General features: G+C 44.9%; 1 protein-coding gene across 1 annotated transcript; it reads right to left on the bottom strand.

The window, feature by feature from the left end:
* Nucleotides 1–15520: 15520 nt before the first annotated feature.
* LOC119289509 lies at nt 15521–16466 on the bottom strand. Its single transcript, XM_037568816.1, has one exon. The coding sequence runs from the start codon at nt 16415–16417 to the stop codon at nt 15758–15760; it is 660 nt and encodes a 219-aa protein (XP_037424713.1). The 5' UTR covers nt 16418–16466; the 3' UTR covers nt 15521–15757.
* Between the last annotated feature and the right edge of the window lie 3491 nt (nt 16467–19957).

The raw sequence follows: 19957 nt of genomic DNA, 5'->3' as shown, positions 1-19957 counted from the left end.
AGAGACCATATAGGATGCCAGCAAAGGATTTGGTGGAAATTAAGAAACAGATTAAGAAGTTACTGGATAAAGGTTACATTCGCCCATGTTCTTCACCTTGGGGATCACCTGTACTATTAGTAGAGAAGAAGGATGGATCGTTAAGGATGGTTGTTGATTATCGAGGATTGAATGAAGTAACATTCAAGAACAAGTACCCGCTACCAATGATCAATGATCTATTTGATCGATTGCAAGGAGCTAAAGTGTTTTCCAAGAACGATTTGCGATCAGGGTACCACCAGTTGAAGATTCGAGAACAAGATATTCCGAAGACAACTTTTACCACCAGGTATGGGCTGTATGAGTATACCGTTATGTCATTTGGTCTGACTAACGCGCCTGCCTATTTTATGAACATGATGAACAAAGCGTTTATGGAGTTTTTGGATAAGTTCGTCGTAGTGTTCATCGATGATATCCTAGTTTATTCAAAGGATGAAGAGGAACGTAAGGAGCATTTGCGTTTGGGACTTGGAAAGCTCAGAGAACATCAATTATATGCCAAGTTCAGCAAATGTGAGTTTTGGTTGAAGGAAGTACGATTCCTCGGACACGTTATATCTGGAGAAGGTATAGCTGTTGATCCCACTAAAGTTGATACCGTGACCAAGTGGGAAGCCCCAACTACCGTTGGAGAGATCCGGAGTTTTCTTGGACTCGCAGGATACTAGCGGAGGTTTATTGAAAAAATTTCAAAGATTTTGAAGCCTATGACGGAGTTGTTGAAGAAAGATACCAAGTTCAAATGGACTGAGCAGTGTGAGGCTAGTTTCCAGGAGTTGAAGAAATGCTTGGTTACCTCACCAGTGTTGATTTTGCCAGATCAGACCAAGGATTATGAGGTGTATTGCGACGCTTCACGTCGAGGACTTGGAGCAGTGCTTATGCAGGAAGGGAGAGTTGTTTCATATGCCTCAAGACAACTGAAGCCCCATGAGTTGAATTACGCTACGCATGATTTGGAGTTAGCAGCCGTAGTGCATGCCTTGAAGACATGGAGACATTTCCTCATCGGAAATCATTGTGAGGTGTACATGGATCATAAGAGTTTGAAGTACATTTTCACACAGAAGGAGTTGAACCTCAGACAAAGGAGATGGTTGGAGCTCATCAAGGATTATGATATGAAATTGCATTATCATCCCGGGAAGGCTAATGTAGTAGCTGATGCATTAAGCCGCAAGAGCCATGTCAATACGTTAATGACGGGAGAAATACCCAAGGAGTTAGCAGAAAATCTTCGTGAACTATGTTTGGAAATAGTTCCGAGAGGCTATGTAGCAACGTTGGAAATTCAGTCAACTTTGATGGACAGAATCAGGGAAGCTCAGAAGACTGACAAGGAGATTGCTTCCATAAAGGAGAAAATGAAAGAAGGAAAAGCTAAAGGATTTCGTGAGGATGAGCACGATACCCTATGGTTTGAAGACCGTGTCTATGTGCCCAATGACCCGGAGATCAGGAAGTTAATTCTGCAAGAGGCCCATGATTCACCCTATTCGATTCACCCAGGGAATACCAAGATGTATCTGGATTTGAAGGATATTTTCTGGTGGACCGGAATGAAGAAAGAAATAGCAGAGTATGTAGCAGTTTGTGATGTATGCCAGAGAGTAAAGGCAGAGCATCAGAAGTCAGCAGGATTGTTACAACCATTGCCGATACCCGAATGTAAGTGGGATAAGTTAGGCATGGATTTTATCACGGGATTGCCCAGGACTCGTTCAGGCTATGACTCGATTTGGGTTGTAGTCGATCGATTGACGAAAGTAGCTCATTTCATCCCAGTAAAGACCACTTATACCAGTGCTAAGTTGGCAAAAATATACATGACCAGAATAGTATGTCTGCATGGAGTTCCGAGGAGTATCGTATCAGATAGAGGAACCCAGTTTACCTCAAAGTTCTGGAAGCAGTTGCATGAAACTTTGGGAACTAGGCTAGAATTCAGTACAACTTTTCATCCGCAGACAGATGGACAGACGGAGAGAGTCAATCAGATTTTGGAGGATATGTTGAGAGCTTGTGTGCTAGATTATGGATCTAGTTGGGACGATAATTTGCCATATGCAGAGTTCTCTTATAATAACAGTTACCAAACCAGTTTGAAGATGGCCCCTTTCGAAGCTTTGTACAGAAGAAGGTGCAGTACACCGCTGTCGTGGGACGAAGTCGGAGACCGCCAGTTGTTTGGACCTGACTTGATTAAGGAGTCTGAACAGAAAGTGAAGTTGATTCGTGATGGGCTCAAGGTAGCCCAGTCCAGACAGAAGAGTTATGCAGATTCTAAACGCAAGGAGACAGTTTACGAAGTTGGAGACAGAGCTTATCTTCGAGTATCTCCACTTCGGGGAACAAAGCGTTTTGGAGTTAAAGGGAAGTTAGCGCCACGATTTGTAGGACCATATCGAATTTTGGAGCGTATGGGAGAAGTGGCCTACAAGTTGAAATTGCCCGAAGGATTGTCAGGAATTCATGATGTGTTCCACGTTTTTCAGTTAAAGAAGTGTCACGCGGAGATGGCTGACATACCATTGAGAGACACAGTGCCTTCGGAAACTATTCAGTTGGATAACGATTTGACCTATGAGGAGAAACTAGTTAAGATCCTCGAGTTTGCCAGCCGAGTTACTGGCAGCAAAGTTATCAAGTTTTGCAAGGTTCAGTGGAGCCACCACACGGAGGATGAAGCCACCTGGGAACGAGAGGAAGATTTGCTCAGAGACCACCCTCACCTATTTTCTAGCCAACCCGAATCTCGAGGGCGAGATTCATCTTAAGGGGGGTAGGTTTGTAACATCCCAAATTTTCAATTTGGAATGTTATACATTAGATCATCATGCATATCATATTTTATTTGCTTTGGGTTTTGATCCTAGAAAATTCTAAGCAACTCAAGGACCCACGGAGAGAGTTGGGGATTTCGTTATTTTCATATTTGAGTTTTCTCAAATTTTGAGAATAGGATCATTTGATTTTATTTATTTTATCATCAATTATTTCTATTACAAAAATATGAGAGAGGGAATAAAATGACTTTCCCAAAATATAGAAATATTGAGGATTTAATAAAAAAATCAAATAGTTCTATTTCGGAGTTTTCTTGTTGTTTTTATTTGAATTAGGAAAATGCGCGTTTTTCAAAATTGTATTTAGGGCCAAATAAATGTTCACCTTGTCGGGCTTGATTTTAGAAGCCCGAGAAAATTTATTTCGGGATTTTTGGAGTCCGATTAGTATTTCTTTTTATTTTTATTCCGAGCAAAAAAAACGCAACCGACTACGGGCCGTAACCGGCCAGAACTCTGCCGGCCGGGGGGCTTTATAAGCCGCGCCTCGGGCCCGAGCCAACCCACTAGCAGCCGCCCGAACCCTAACCCTAGCTGCCAGCCGCCGCCGCCGCCAGCCGCCGCCGCCTCGCCGCCGATTCGCCGGAGCCGTGCGTCGCCCGAGGTTCGCCGCACCTCGAAATCCGTGCCGTTTAAAAAAAATCCGTTCGTCGTTTTTCTTTTTCGTCGGATTTTCCGCGGTTATTTTCTAATCGCGATTTCTGATCCGATTTTCGTTTTAGTTTTTCTTTTCGCTCGTTTATCGGAATCAGGCAATTCAAGCGCTTGGAGTTTCGTCTCAAAACCCTCTATCCGAATAATCAACTTAAACAAGTTTTGCTACTGTAAAATTTGACTAAGGTTCAGATTACTAGAACGAAGTTGTTTTCTTTCGCCGTTTGACTTTCTTTGCTTCGTTCGATTTGATTCTTTTTGCCAACGGGAGTTCTTAAGTTGACCCTTCTGGTTAGATCTCTTATTTGAGTTTTACCTGTGCATTAGATGAGTACTTATTTTATGCTTGCTTGTTTGCCTGCGATAGAGTACCCGGAGTGCGCCGCCTGTTACTTCGAATCGTTAGGTTTCACGGATCATCAGCAAGGCAAGTAACACTTTGATCATACCTTTTCTACAACCCAGTTTTTTTGCATTAGATCAATCTTCACACATTGCATGATTAGGATCTAATTAAACTGTGGGATGGGAAGTAGATGAGGTAGTACCTATTACATGTTTATTATCAAACCTTTGGGAGTTACTTCTACGTTTGCTTATTATGCCATGCTATGCTAGTAGACGTGGATTGGGTGAGTGAAATCCATGACAGATGTGAGATTGATAATTAATGGTTTATCTAAGGTGGCAACTTAAATACACATCTGGTTGGATTGAGGCACCTGGGTAGTCTAGGACCTGCCTATTTTATTTTGGACCGCCACCCAGGCTCAAAGGGATCATGAGATTTTTCAAACTAGAAACTTCCGTGTGCAGCCACAAGCCATTATGGGCTCTGGCATAGTAGATTAAGTCGTGTGAACTCTTACAGGGTAGACTAGCAGATGTAGGGGAAAGTAGGTGTACCGGTCTATCCATCGTAAGGTGCCAGCGCTTCTGAAAGACTGTGTCTCGGTCATCCGTTTCTCAAACACCATGTAGTGCGAGAAATCCAACAGAGGCGATCGAGTCTTATGGGGAAAAGTGCGCAAACCTCTGCAGAGTGTAACAAACTAATCATGATTAGCCATGTCCCCAGTTATGGACATCTTGAGTATCTAGTATCTGGATTATCATGTGAATCTCAACATGTTACTCTAAAATTAATGTTGTTGGGTTAATGATGATGCTTAATTGGGATTGAGAATGCTGTCAACCATTCTCAATGTTTAACAACCACCATGATAGTAATTAACTTTATTCCTTTTGAAGTAGGGGAAAATTGGCTTTATGCAAAAACTGTAACCATAGAGCTTTCCACCAGCCAAATATGCATATAGTATAGCTGTTACATTCCATTACTCTCTATGTGTTACCTTGCCAGCATATTCCATGTGCTGACCCGTTTTCGGGATGCAATGTTAATGTTGCAGACTTTTCAGACGACGATTAAGGAGTTTTTAGGTCGTGGTTCTATACTCAGTGATGCCGTTGGAGTTGATGGACTCACTTATCTTCCAAGCCTTCCGCTGTTATCGTAATTAGATGGCCTTAAGCCATATTTATTGTAATAAGTTCTCTTTTGAGACACTCGATGTAATAAGTGTGTGATTGCTCCTCTGCTATAAATCCTCCGAGTACTGTGTGGTGTCAACATTACTGATCCAGGGATGACACCGGAGCACAGAGATCAGACTGTTTGAGGTCTGGTCGCTACAGAGATGGTATCAGAGCACAAGCTGACTGTAGGACACGACCACTAAGCTAAAGACCTAGATCACTACTCACTCTCTTCTCTTCTGACCTCTCATCTTTTCTACTCTTTAGGATGGCGGATGCAAGGAACAAGTTCACCCAATCGAATGAAGATACACCCTTTGGACACCACTTGAAGGAAGTCACTAGATACCTGAACATAGGAGTACCAAGCTTCACAGGAACCTACAACGCCACTTTACCTAAAGAAGAGCGCTGGATGATTCAAGTTCAAATCCCAGGAAGGACGTTCATGCCAGTCACTGAGCCCATAGAGTTTTCTTTTGATGCACCAACTTGGAGTCTAGGAAAGAGCATGGCAGCTCACATCGCCATGGGACGCATTGGAGAAGTCTACCACAAGGATCTCGAGGATACTATCTACCAGATTTGCGGGCGCCGAGATGAACACTGGGAGATGATTAACACCATGAAGGATAGATCAATCGTAGCTTTTATCCAGGAGTTAAACCAGCACATTCGACGACAGGAGAATCAGATGTGCGTCGACATGATAGACCTGAAGAAGACTAAGACTAGAATCAAGGAACTGGAGGAAGAACTCAAGGCTACACGCGAAGATTATGAAGAACAAATTGAAGTATTGGTGGATAAGAATGCCGACCTAACTATGAAGCTAGCAGTATTTATGGGAGGCCCGACACCAGTAGATGAAGACGAAGAACCCAAGGAGATTAGCCTGGAAGACTACATCATCATCGACGGCACCGACTCGGAAGCAGATAGTAGCGATGATGACTATGTTGATGAAGCAGGAGCAGATATCATGGAGTCTACAACCATAGAATATTTCTAGTAGACCACCTCATCAGTAGTAGTAGTCCACCATGTAAATATAGTAGTCCGAGCACCTTGCAATAGTTAGATCGATTGTATGCCTTTGTTTGATTGAATAAAGTGAATTGTTTGCTTTTGCCTCATGTGCATATGGGTAGTGTTTTCTCTTTAGACCCCCTCTATTCTTATATCTCATCTTTTCTAAACCCTCAGATGCCTCCGAGACGTGACCCCAGATTTGCCTTTCCGCCGAAGCTCACCCAGTTGATCCAGCAACAGAACACCTTGATGCAGTTGCTAGTTCAGAATCAGAATCAGGGGAACAACAACAACCCACCACCACCACCACCACCACCTGTTGACCACTTAGCCCGTTTTCTTAGGCTGAATCCGCCGGTGTTTTCTAGTAGCACCGACCCGATAGTAGCAGATGATTGGCTCCGCAAGACAGCTAGGGAGTTGACCACTGCAGGATGCACAGATGCGGAGAAGGTTAAGTTTGCCGCACATCGGTTAGAAGGACCCGCAGCATCATGGTGGGAGAATTTCACAGCCACCTTTCCAGTCGACACTTTCACATGGGATTAGTTTCAGCAGGCTTTTCGTACTGCCCATGTTTCAGCAGGAGCAATGGCCATGAAGAAGCATGAGTTTCATAACTTGCGCCAAGGAGGACGGACAGTTGGCCAGTATGTGGAGGAGTTTAGTAAGCTAGCACGTTATGCCCCAGACGACGTTGCTACGGATGCAGCTAAGCAGGAGAAGTTCCTGGAAGGACTGAATGATGAGTTGAGTATGCAGTTGATGGTAGCCACCTTCAACAACTACCAGGAGTTGGTAGACCGTGCTCTTATGATTGAAGGGAAGCAGCAGCAAATTGAGAACCGCAAGAGGAAGTATGGACAAGGAAAGTATAATTCAGGAGCTCAGCAGAAGCCATGTTTTACCCCTAGACCGGGAGGACATTTTCAGCATACCCATGGAGTAGGTAGCTCGCACAATCACAATGGCACCAAGAATGGTAATGGGAATGGAGGAAGCAATGGCCAGAACCGCAGCACCCCATCAACCCCAGCCAAGAGAGATCTGAGTCAAGTCACCTGTTTCAAGTGTTCCAAGACCGGACATTATGCCAATGAATGTCCTGAAGGCCAAAGCGGCAATGGAAGCTCTGGAAAGAAGCCGAACCCTTTCAACAGGGGACAGGTGAACCACGTTAATGTGGAGGAGGTTGAAGCTCAGCCCGATGTAGTAATAGGTAAGTTTTTGGTTAAGTCATTTACTGCACTCGTTCTTTTTGATATTGGTGCATCGCATTCATACATATCAAGGGGATTTGTGGAAAAGTATAGCCTAACCACTAGGGTTCTCAAAACACCTATGCTAGTAAGCTCACCAGGAGCATAGTACATGGCCAGTCAAGGATGTTTTCAAGTGCCATTAAGTATAGGACGGCATGTTTTCCCAACAGATTTAATTATTCTGGAATCTCAAGGTCTGGATGTGATTCTTGGTATGGATTGGCTGTCGATGTATGGAGGAAACATCGATTGTGCTAGTAAGTCAATTTTGCTTACCACCCCAGAAGGGAGAAGGATCAAGTATGTATCCCGGCATGCGCCAAACAAGACACAAGTAAATTCATTAACATGAGTTGTGCAGGAGGAAGTACCAGTGGTTAGGGAATTCCCTGATGTATTTCCAGAGGAGTTGCCAGGCATGCCACCGGATAGAGATATTGAGTTCTTGATTGAACTATTGCCAGGCACAGGGCCAATATCAAATATACCATATAGGATGCCAGCAAAGGATTTGGTGGAAATTAAGAAACAGATTAAGGAGTTACTGGATAAAGGTTACATTCCCCCAAGTTCTTCACCTTGGGGATCACCAGTACTATTAGTAGAGAAGAAGGATGGATCGTTAAGGCTGGTTGTTGATTATCGAGGATTAAATGAAGTAACAATCAAGAACAAGTACCCGCTACCAATGATCAATGATCTGTTTGATCGATTGCAAGGAGCTAAAGTGTTTTCCAAGATCGATTTGCGATCAGGGTACCACCAGTTGAAGATTCGAGAACAGGATATTCCGAAGACAGCTTTTACCACCAGGTATGGGCTGTATGAGTATACCGTTATGTCATTTGGTCTGACTAACGCGCCTGCCTATTTTATGAACATGATGAACAAAGTGTTTATGGAGTTTTTGGATAAGTTCGTCGTAGTGTTCATTGATGATATCCTGGTTTATTCAAAGGATGAAGAGGAACGTAAGGAGCATTTGCGTTTGGGACTTGGAAAGCTCAGAGAACATCAATTATATGCCAAGTTCAGCAAATGTGAGTTTTGGTTGAAGGAAGTAGGATTCCTCGGACACGTTATATCTAGATAAGGTATAGCTGTTGATCCCACTAAAGTTGATACCGTGACCAAGTGGGAAGCCCCAACTACCGTTGGAGAGATCCGGAGTTTTCTTGGACTCGCAGGATACTACCGGAGGTTTATTGAAAAAAATTCAAAGATTTCGAAGCCTATGACGGAGTTGTTGAAGAAAGATACCAAGTTCAAATGGACTGAGCAGTGTGAGGCTAGTTTCCAGGAGTTGAAGAAACGCTTGGTTACATCACCAGTGTTGATTTTGCCAGATCAGACCAAGGATTATGAGGTGTATTGCGACGCTTCACGTCGAGGACTTGGAGCAGTGCTTATGTAGGAAGGGAGAGTTGTTTCATATGCCTCAAGACAACTGAAGCCCCATGAGTTGAATTACGCTACGCATGATTTGGAGTTAGTAGCCGTAGTGCATGCCTTGAAGACATGGAGACATTTCCTCATCGGAAATCATTGTGAGGTGTACATGGATCATAAGAGTTTGAAGTACATTTTCACACAGAAGGAGTTGAACCTCAGACAAAGGAGATGGTTGGAGCTCATCAAGGATTATGATATGAAATTGCATTATCATCCCGGGAAGGCTAATGTAGTAGCTGATGCATTAAGCCGCAAGAGCCATGTCAATACCTTAATGACGGGAGAAATACCCAAGGAGTTAGCAGAAAATCTTCGTGAACTATGTTTGGAAATAGTTCCGAGAGGCTATGTAGCAACGTTGGAAATTCAGTCAACTTTGATGGACAGAATCAGGGAAGCTCAGAAGACTGACAAGGAGATTGCTTCCATAAAGGAGAAAATGAAAGAAGAAAAAGCTAAAGGATTTCGTGAGGATGAGCACGATACCCTATGGTTTGAAGACCGTGTCTATGTGCCCAATGACCCGGAGATCAGGAAGTTAATTCTGCAAGAGGCCCATGATTCACCCTATTCGATTCACCCAGGGAATACCAAGATGTATCTGGATTTGAAGGATATTTTCTGGTGGACCGGAATGAAGAAAGAAATAGCAGAGTATGTAGCAGTTTGTGATGTATGCCAGAGAGTAAAGGCAGAGCATCAGAAGCCAGCAGGATTGTTACAACCATTGCCGATACCCGAATGGAAGTGGGATAAGTTAGGCATGGATTTTATCACGGGATTACCCAGGACTCGTTCAGGCTATGACTCGATTTGGGTTGTAGCCGATCGATTGACGAAAGTAGCTCATTTCATCCCAGTAAAGACCACTTATACCAGTGCTAAGTTGGCAAAAATATACATGACCAGAATAGTATGTCTGCATGGAGTTCCGAGGAGTATCGTATCAGATAGAGGAACCCAGTTTACCTCAAAGTTCTGGAAGCAGTTGCATGAAACTTTGGGAACCAGGCTAGAATTCAGTACAACTTTTCATCCGCAGACAGATGGACAGACCGAGAGAGTCAATCAGATTTTGGAGGATATGTTGAGAGCTTGTGTGCTAGATTATGGATCTAGTTGGGACGATAATTTGCCATATGCAGAGTTCTCTTACAATAATAGTTACCAAACCAGTTTGAAGATGGCCCCTTTCGAAGCTTTGTACGGAAGAAGGTGCAGTACACCGCTGTCGTGGGACGAAGTCGGAGACCGCCAGTTGTTTGGACCTGACTTGATTAAGGAGTCTGAACAGAAAGTGAAGTTGATTCGTGATGGGCTCAAGGTAGCCCAGTCCAGACAGAAGAGTTATGCAGATTCTAAACGCAAGGAGACAATTTACGAAGTTGGAGACAGAGCTTATCTTCGAGTATCTCCACTTCGGGGAACAAAGCGTTTTGGAGTTAAAGGGAAGTTAGCGCCACGATTTGTAGGACCATATCGAATTTTGGAGCGTATGGGAGAAGTGGCCTACAAGTTGAAATTGCCCGAAGGATTGTCAGGAATTCATGATGTGTTCCACGTTTCTCAGTTAAAGAAGTGTCACGCGGAGATGGCTGACATACCATTGAGAGACACAGTGCCTTTGGAAACTATTCAGTTGGATAACAATTTGACCTACGAGGAGAAACCAGTTAAGATCCTCGAGTTTGCCAGCCGAGTTACTCGCAGCAAAGTTATCAAGTTTTGCAAGGTTCAGTGGAGCCACCACACGGAGGATGAAGCCACCTGGGAACAAGAGGAAGATTTGCTCAAAGACCACCCTCACCTATTTTCTAGCCAACCCGAATCTCGAGGGCGAGATTCAACTTAAGGGGGGTAGGTTTGTAACATCCCAAATTTTCAATTTGGAATGTTATACATTAGATCATCATGCATATCATATTTTATTTGCTTTGGGTTTTGATCCTAGAAAATTCTAAGCAACTCAAGGACCCACGGAGAGAGTTGGGGATTTCGTTATTTTTATATTTGAGTTTTCTCAAATTTTGAGAATAGGATCATTTGATTTAATTTATTTTATCATCAATTATTTCTATTACAAAAATATGAGAGAGGGAATAAAATGACTTTCCCAAAATATAGAAATATTGAGAATTTAATAAAAAAAATCAAATAGTTTTATTTCAGAGTTTTCTTGTTGTTTTTATTTGAATTAGGAAAAATGCGCGTTTTTCAAAATTGCATTTAGGGCCCAAATAAATGTTCACCTTGTCGGGCTTGATTTTAGAAGCCCAGGAAAATTTATTTCGGGATTTTTGGAGTCCGTTTAGTATTTCTTTTTACTTTTCTTCCGAGCGAAAAAAACGCACCGACTACGGGCCGTAACCGACCAGAACTCTGCCGGCCGGGGGGCTTTATAAGCCGCGCCTTGGGCCCGAGCCAGCCCACCAGCAGCCGCCCGAACCCTAACCCTAGCCGCCAGCCACCGCCGCCGCCCCGCCGCCGATCCGCATAAGCCGCGCGTCGCCCGAGGTTCGCCGCACCTCGAAATCCGTGCCGTTTAAAAAAAATCAGTTCGTCATTTTTCTTTTTCGTAGGATTTTCCGCGGTTATTTTCTGATCGCGATTTCTGATCCGATTTTCGTTTTAGTTTTTCTTTTCGCTCGTTTATCGGAATCAGGCGATTCAAGCGCCTAGAGTTTCGTCTCGAAACCCTCTATCCGAATAATCAACTTAAACAAGTTTTGCTACTGTAAAATTTGACTTAGGTTCAGATTACTAAAACGAAGTTGTTTTCTTTCGCCGTTTGACTTTCTTTGCTTCGTTCGATTTGATTCTTTTTGCCAACCGGAGTTCTTAAGTTGAACCTTCTGGTTAGATCTCTTATTTGAGTTTTACCTGTGCATTAGATGAGTACTTATTGTATGCTTGCTTGTTTGCCTGCGATAGAGTACCCGGAGTGCGCCACCTGTTACTTCGAATCGTTAGGTTTCACGGATCATCAGCAAGGCAAGTAACACTTTGATCATTCCTTTTCTATAACCCAGTTTTTTTGCATTAGATCAATCTTCACACATTGCATGATTAGGATCTAATTAAACTGTGGGATGGGAAGTAGATGAGTTAGTACCTATTACATGTTTATTATCAAACCTTTGGGAGTTACTTCTACGTTTCCTTATTATGCCATGCTATGCTAGTAGACGTGGATTGGGTGAGTGAAATCCATGACAGATGTGAGATTGATAATTAATGGTTTATCTAGGGTGGCAACTTAAATACACATCTGGGTGGATTGAGGCACCTGGGTAGTCCAGGACCTGCCTGTTTTCTTTTGGGCCGCCACCCAGGCTCAAAGGGATCATGAGATTTTTCAAACTAGAAACTTCCGTGTGCAGCCACAAGCCATTATGGGCTCTGGCATAGTTGATTAAGTCGTGCGAACTCTTACAGGGTAGACTAGCAGATGTAGGGGAAAGTAGGTGTACCGGTCTATCCATCGTAAGGTGCCAGCGCTTCTGAAAGACTGTGTCTCGGTCATCCGTTTCTCAAACACCATGTAGTGCGAGAAATCCAACGGAGGCGATCGAGTCTTGTGGGGAAAAGTGCGCAAACCTCTGCAGAGTGTAACAAACTAATCATGATTAGCCATGTCCCCGGTTATGGACATCTTGAGTATCTAGTATCTGGATTATCATGTGAATCTCAACATGTTACTCTAAAATTAATGTTGTTGGGTTAATGATGATGCTTAATTGGGATTGAGAATGTTGTCAACCATTCTCAATGTTTAACAACCACCATGATAGTAATTAACTTTATTCCTTTTGAAGTAGGGAAAAATTGGCTTTATGCAAAAACTGTAACCATAGAGCTTTCCACCAGCCAAATATGCATATAGTATAGCTGTTACATTCCATTACTCTCTATGTGTTACCTTGCCAGCATATTCCATGTCTGACCCGTTTTCGGGCTGCAACGTTAATGTTGCAGACTTTTCAGACGATGATTAAGGAGTTTTTAGGTCGTGGTTCTATACTCAGTGATGCCGTTGGAGTTGATGGACTGACTTATCTTCCAAGCCTTCCGCTGTTATCGTAATTAGATGGCCTTAAGCCATATTTATTGTAATAAGTTCTCTGTTGAGACACTCGATGTAATAAGTGTGTGATTGCTACTCTGGTATAAATCCTCCGAGTACTGTGTGGTGTCAGCATTAGTGATCCAAGGATGACACCGGAGCACAGAGATCAGACTGTTTGAGGTTTGGTCGCTACAAAAGACTAGTATTGATCTGTGGGGCCAGTCTAGATCCTGCCAGGAGTAACGACCACCGGCGGGTGTGTCCAGGGCGTTACAAGTTGGTATCAGAGCCAGGCCTCGCGGTTACACGGATGTTTGCAGACAGGTGCGCGGTCATGTTGTTCATGACGTTTGTGACCCGTCATGGCACCTGGCATGGCACATGTACCGGACTGGATGAACAATCGTATGTGCCAAGAGGGAACGTTCTTGTGGCCTGACGAGGACATCGGTTTCTCTGAGTGGGGCTGTATGTGATGGCCTGGCTTATTAGGGATGATAGACTACTCATATCAATAAGGAATTCCTTCTTTTCCGGGAGCCCATTCGGACAGAACTCCAATGTTAAGCGTGCTCAGCTTGGAGTAGTGTCAGGATGGGTGACCGATCGGGAAGTTGCTCCCGGGTGCGCACGAGTGAGGACAAAGTGCGCAGAAAAGACTAGTATTGATCTGTGGGGCCAGTCTAGATCCTGCCAGGAGTAACAACCACCGACGGGTGTGTCCGGGGCGTTACACCTGTCCACCAAAGGGACACCTGGGAGCAAGATCCGAGCCAAACCCACAGCTACATCCCCTTCATGTAGACCCGACACGTCTGTTTCCCCCTACAGGTGCCGGCGGCTGCGCCGTCCATGAGGGGGGCCACACCCCGGATACGCGTGCCGCCTCTTCAGACATGCCACAACACCACCCCGCATGTATGAGGGGCCGGTGTGATGCTTCGGTGGCATTGCTACCCTCCCCAGGCCCCCCGTCCCGCCTAACCCTGGAGCGGTTGACCACGAGATCTAGCCCTTTGACTTCCCAAGGACGGGCTTTGACCAGTGGACCTCTCCACCCGGTTGTGTTAGGTCATCCCAGAGGGACACCTGGGAGCAACATACGAGCCAAACCCATAGCAACATCCCCTTCGTATAGACCCGACGTGTCCGTTTCCCCCCTCCAGGTGCCGGCGGCGGAGGCGACTGTTAGGGGGGCCACACCCCAGAGACGTGTATCGCCTCTTCAGACATGCCATAACACCACACGGTTGTGGTAGGTCATCCCATATAAACAGTTGGGAGCAACGTCCCCTCCGTATAGACCCGATGCGGCTGTTTCCCCCCTCCAGGTGTCGGCCGCCGGCACCGGCCGTGAGGGGGGCACACCCCTCCGTATAGATTCCAAAAGTAAGGTATTTTTGCTTATATTAACACATGCTACATGTAAGTAAATTAAATAATAATACGTAAAACAAAAAAATCTATATAAAAAACTATGCCGACGGCAAAGCCGGCGGCATAGCCTAGGCCAGGGGCAGGTGGAAGGCGCGTCGCGGATCGATGACGTGGCATCTATGCCGACGGCAGCCGTCGGCATAGGTGGTGGTCGGTGCGGTCCGGATCGATGACGTGGCACGCGCATCTGTGCCGACGGCTGCCCGTTTAAGCCGTCGGCATAGATCGGACGCCATTAGCCGCACATCATGAGCGGGCCCGCTGGGCCCGCATCTATGCTGACGGCTGCCGTAGGCATAGGCTCGGCTAAGCCGACGGTGGCCGTCGGCATAGTTCTGGATAGCCCGACGGCCGCCCTACGCCCACAACCTCGTTCCAGCTGTCGGCATGTCCTGGAGTAGGCCGACGGTGGCCGTCGGCACCGGCCCCTGTTTCGGTAGTGTGCCGTGTACGCTTCTCCACCACCGCGGATACCGCCGTCAGTCGGTCTGGGCGCATGATGTAGCAGTCAAGGCGATCGCTAGGGCCGCCCGGCTCCTTCGGTCCTTCCTCTGTCAGCCAGTACAGTCGCCCTGCTCCCGAGCCTCCCCTCCATGACCGCAACGCCAGTTCATTGCCCCCTAGGCGCCCTGAGGGGTCGCAGCGTAGGCTTGCCGGATTGGCGGCGGCGGCCTAGAACATCTATGGAGGGATCTCTGCGGTTTCACGGGAAGGGTGACATGGAACTGCGGTTCCTTGAGCGACGGCAACACTGAAAACCTAGAAGTGGGGGTTGGGGAAGAGAGCACCGAGAGGGAAAGGGGTACGAGGTTTTGGGAAGATGAAAAGGCGAGCGATCCTCGGCAAAAATTTGAGGCAAGGAGTGATCGTACGTGGCAGAAAAACCAGTGATGAGGAGGCGGAGACGAACGGACAACGACGTACCTACCATCACGTCCGCACACTCCTTTAGAGTAGAGATTTGTGCCAAAATAGTATGAAAAATTGAGTCACATAGTTTATGTACTTCCTCTGATTCATATTACTTATCATTCAAATGGATGTATCTAGACGATCGGAGGGAGTATCAATTTGTGCATTTCGCACGGATGAGCACGTTCAGGATTGCAGATGCATTGAAGTGCTACATTTTTTCTGGGAATTAGCGAACGTATATTAGTACATTTGCACTGGTACCAGTGAGCAGATACGAAATTTAAACCAACTAATGAGATTCCATTTTATTCCCAACATTTTACGACTAAAGTCAAAATGAAGAGGATCCGTACCAAATGAACGAAACAAAACATGAAACTAAACTATGAAAAACTAAACAAAACATGAAAGAAACTATGAAAAACTAAACTGAGGATCAACAGGAATCACACGTTATTGAGCCTTTATCCATTGTTACTGAGCCGAATCGCTCGTGGCATGCCGGTGATCTAGCGGCGGCGCACCGGGGGAGGGAGGGGAGGGAGAGGGCCGGGCGGAGTCTTGGCCGCGATCTTGGTGAGGAAGTTGACGGCGATCCTGATCATCTTCTGGAACTCCACGAGGCTGGTCTCGAGGATGAGCTTGACGTCGCCGGTGAGGTTCCTGCAGCTGATCGTGCAGGCCGACACGTCGGTGATGGCCCGGTCGGCGAGCACCTTGGCGACCACGTGGGCGTGGACCTTCATGGCGGCGGTGGCGCCGTGGAGCTTCTTCATGGCGGACTTCATGGTGACGCTGCAGTTGCTGAGGCAGACCTTGAAGTCCGGCACGGAGGCGTTGAACCCGGGGAGCTTGCCCTCGAAGATGGTGGACGCCACCGCGCCAGCCTCCGTGGCCGCCTCCATGGCCACGGCCACGAGCGAAGAGAAGTCCACCGTGCCCGGCGCGCCGGCGATGAGCGCGCCCCGCGGCGAGACCGACGCCAGCGTGGTCTGGATGTCGAGGAGGCGCGGGCCCAGCTCCTTGACGCAGTGCGCCGGGAAGGGGCCCTCGTTGCACGTGGTCACGAGCGGGCTGGCGCCCGGCGGGGCGCGCCCCGCCGCCGCCGCCGCCGCCGCCGGGAGGAGGAGGACGGCCAGGGCGAGCGCCAGCACGGTCGGCGCGGCCATTTGCTTCAGCTTGGAATTGGATCGAGAACCTCGGTGGTTTCTGTCGGGATTTGCGTCGTGGTGTGCTGGAGCGGTCGAGCGCCCGGATATTTATGTGTCCGTGGGGTTGCTCGCGCGGCCAGGGAGTGGTTCTTGGTGCTCGTCGTCGGTGCGGCTGGGAGGTTTTTCCGACGGTGCATGCGCGCGGCCATGACCATGGGGGATCAGCGATCGAGCAGCGGGAGTGCCGGATCTGGTGCCGACTACTGGACTGAGCGCGAGTGTCCCGGGCGTCTTGTTGTACTCCATCTTCTTGCCAATTGGTGCATGCGCATGCATGCGTTCTTGCGTCTTGTTTCTAAGGTGACCGCGTCATGGCACCAAAATGAAGGTATGGACGTGCGTCGATCGCACCATGCAATGCAATTGATCGAACTCGATCGCGGCGATGTTAGGGCTCATTCGGTGTATATATAGATTCTTTTTGAAGGATTCCAATGTGATTTTGAACCATGTTTTTTTTCCCTATCTACTATGACAATCGTTTCAAATGAATGAAGGTACTCTATGTCTTGTGATTGTGTTCATATTGGCGTAATTCCTATGAGTTCTTGTCACCAGGCGAGACCCATGGAAAATTCTAGGACCCTGATAACGCCCAAACGTTCATTTTTTACCATGGCAAATTGAACGTTTTTTATGACAATTTTAATGACGCGAGGATGATAAGTTTATTTGACATGCATGGCAAATCTGTTCTCATTGTGCTTTTTGCCAGAAAATTGCCGTGCGTGTTAACTAAACTTGCCACCCCCCACTAAAATTGCCATCGAAAACATTCGGTTTGCTATAACCAAATCCCAAACGTTCAAAATTTATCATTTCTGAAATTTGAAAGGATTGGATTGGACAGGGCATCCAAATCATTTACTTTTCATATTCCCCTAATTTGGACATCCCGCAAAAACCGAATGAGCCCTTAGTAGGGAGTTTTAGTTATGGCCCTCAATGTACCCCCGCTATGCAAACAAGCAACTTGTGGGTCACATTCTTCATAGTTGTCGAAAATTTTCTGAAGTCGGTGGTACTAGCCATCTAATCTCACATCGAACCCCGTCCCCACCCCTACACGAATCTTAATGTGGATACATTGGACAATTTAGAATGTCGATATAAGACAATCTCAGCCGATTTAACTGTAGTAAAACCGCTTTCATATTAAAAAATTGTTACTAAGGACAAAACAAGGATTAAGTATTCCAGAGATAGGCATGGTGTCGCTTTGTCAACCGGTGATTCGAGTCCTGCCAAAACATGGTGCACGTGTTGTACTTTTGTAAACAAATATAAAATTATAATCTACGCAACCCTATGAAGATATGCCATATAGAGTTTATCTTGGTGTCCACATTGTGATGCACATAAGTGGATAAAATAGCATATAAAGATAAGTTATCAATACAAATTGATGTCAAAGTCTCTTAGGAAGAGTTGCCCTATATCCTCAACGGAAAGGTTGACGACCTTCCCATACTACATGTGAAGATATGACCGTTTATTTCTTCATCTCCATATGTTTCACAGATATAATGGAGAAGGTTGGCACTTCTCTTCTTCGTGTTGCCGAAAGGATGGAGTTCAACCGAAAGAGGTGTGAATAGGAGATTGATTTGTTTGTATTTTAACTTCCAAATTTTAGGGGTAATGCGAAAAAGTAAGTTATCTAGATATGCAATCTATGGTGAGAACAACCTATATGGCAAGCAAACTAGAACCAAGGTAAGCAATGCATCAGGCTAATTATCAAGCCAACACACATACGACGCAAGTAAATGAAACAGTAAAACATAAACAACAAGAGTCGGAGATGCAGAGGTATCCTGAAGTTCGGACACTTTGGAGAGTGCTAATATCCATTAGAGATATGGCAAAGCCAAATCTCAGGAGCGCCACCAAGTGGCTCACCCTAATCTTTCTTTAGGCGGAGGGATTGAGGGGAATCAAGATTTTGAGGTAGTATCAATGTTGGAAACAACTCAAATCAATGGCTAGGGCATAGCCTAGTGGTGGGAAGGGGCTGATGCCTTCCCACCCACCCAGGTTCAAGGCATGGTACTTGCAATTTGGGTTTGTTGCATCAATTATACTGTAGGGGGTTCCCTTACAGTCTTTCTGTCAAAAAAATCAATTGCTAGGGTTGGAGGTGAAAGAAGGATGGGGTTATAAATACTCCTCTCCAAATGTGATCATTGCTCACCAGTTGGCCCCATGTGCATAGGATCACCAAAGCCAAATCAGGGGCCCCGTGGGCATGGGGGCAGAGAACCCATGTACATTGGGTATCTAGGGAGTTTGGCATGCTGACCCCGTGAAAATGGGGTATGTGGCTCAGACCTCAATTGAAAGAGCTTTACCGCATATATTTTATGTGATAGATATAGGATGGATGGTGTACATGGTTGCCTCGACCCCTCTTAATAGTGCAGTTGTCCTATGACTCAAAAGAAAGCGAACTAGAACTCTCGGGGTGTTAGGATAACATCATATTTTCTTTTTTAAACTGGGGTGTCAACCATCTCAATATAATAATTCCTAGAGACAGTGACATCAGATAAACTTAGTAACCGTCATTCTCACTAATTACACTATCATCATACAATAATACAATCAGGGAAAAAACTTTATGCCACGTCAGTAAGTGCAATGTTACATCTTTGGTTTTTTTTTCCTTTCCATTCATTTATTTTTCAAAAAAAATGTTTGGTGTGTGTTTTTCAAAAAAAAAAAAACAGATCATGTGAACTAAAAGATGTTCAACGTATATTGCAATATTGTTCATTGTACATTAAAAAAATAGTTCCTTTTGTATGAAAACAATGTTCATCACATGTACATAAATGCTTACCATAGATTAATAAAGTCAATGTGTATAAAACATATGCAATGTATATTAAAAAATAATACATCCTACAATAAAAAAGTTGGGTTGTATAAATGAAACCACAATACATTAAATAAAACTTGGTAATACATTTTAAATTCAATTTTCACATTATAATATACTGAAAAATATTTATAGTATAGAAAACTATCAAAAGAAATAAATAAATAAAAACCAAATCAAAAAACAAAAGAAAGAACCCATAAATGAAGAATGGGCAATCAAAAGAAATAAATAAATCTAGAGATAAAATAAAATAAAAAAACACAAAAACAAAAACAAAAATCACCAACAGAAAAAAACAAAAGAAGAAGCAAACAAGACAGAGGTCCGCAGGGAAGCCCCAAACAAAAGAAGAAGCAAACAAGACAGAATTTGTGTAAAATGTTAGTAAAACTAAAAAATGTTCACAAGTACATAAAAGAAGTTCAAAAATTTTAGTTTTTTTCAGAATTGCAAAAACAGCTCATGAGTTTTTTAAAAAGATTCACGAAAATTTAAAATATGCTGGAAAAAAGGAAAGAAAAGAAAGAATGCCCGTGAAAAAAAATAAAGGGCATAACATAATGAAAAAAGCAGGAAAAAACTGAACAGAAAAAACTCAAAAAAAGACTGGTCTG

The sequence above is a fragment of the Triticum dicoccoides genome, chromosome 4A (assembly GCF_002162155.2).
Source record: "Triticum dicoccoides isolate Atlit2015 ecotype Zavitan chromosome 4A, WEW_v2.0, whole genome shotgun sequence".
NCBI classification, from domain to species: Eukaryota; Viridiplantae; Streptophyta; class Magnoliopsida; order Poales; family Poaceae; genus Triticum; species Triticum dicoccoides.
This window is presented reverse-complemented; position numbering and strand designations above follow the sequence as displayed.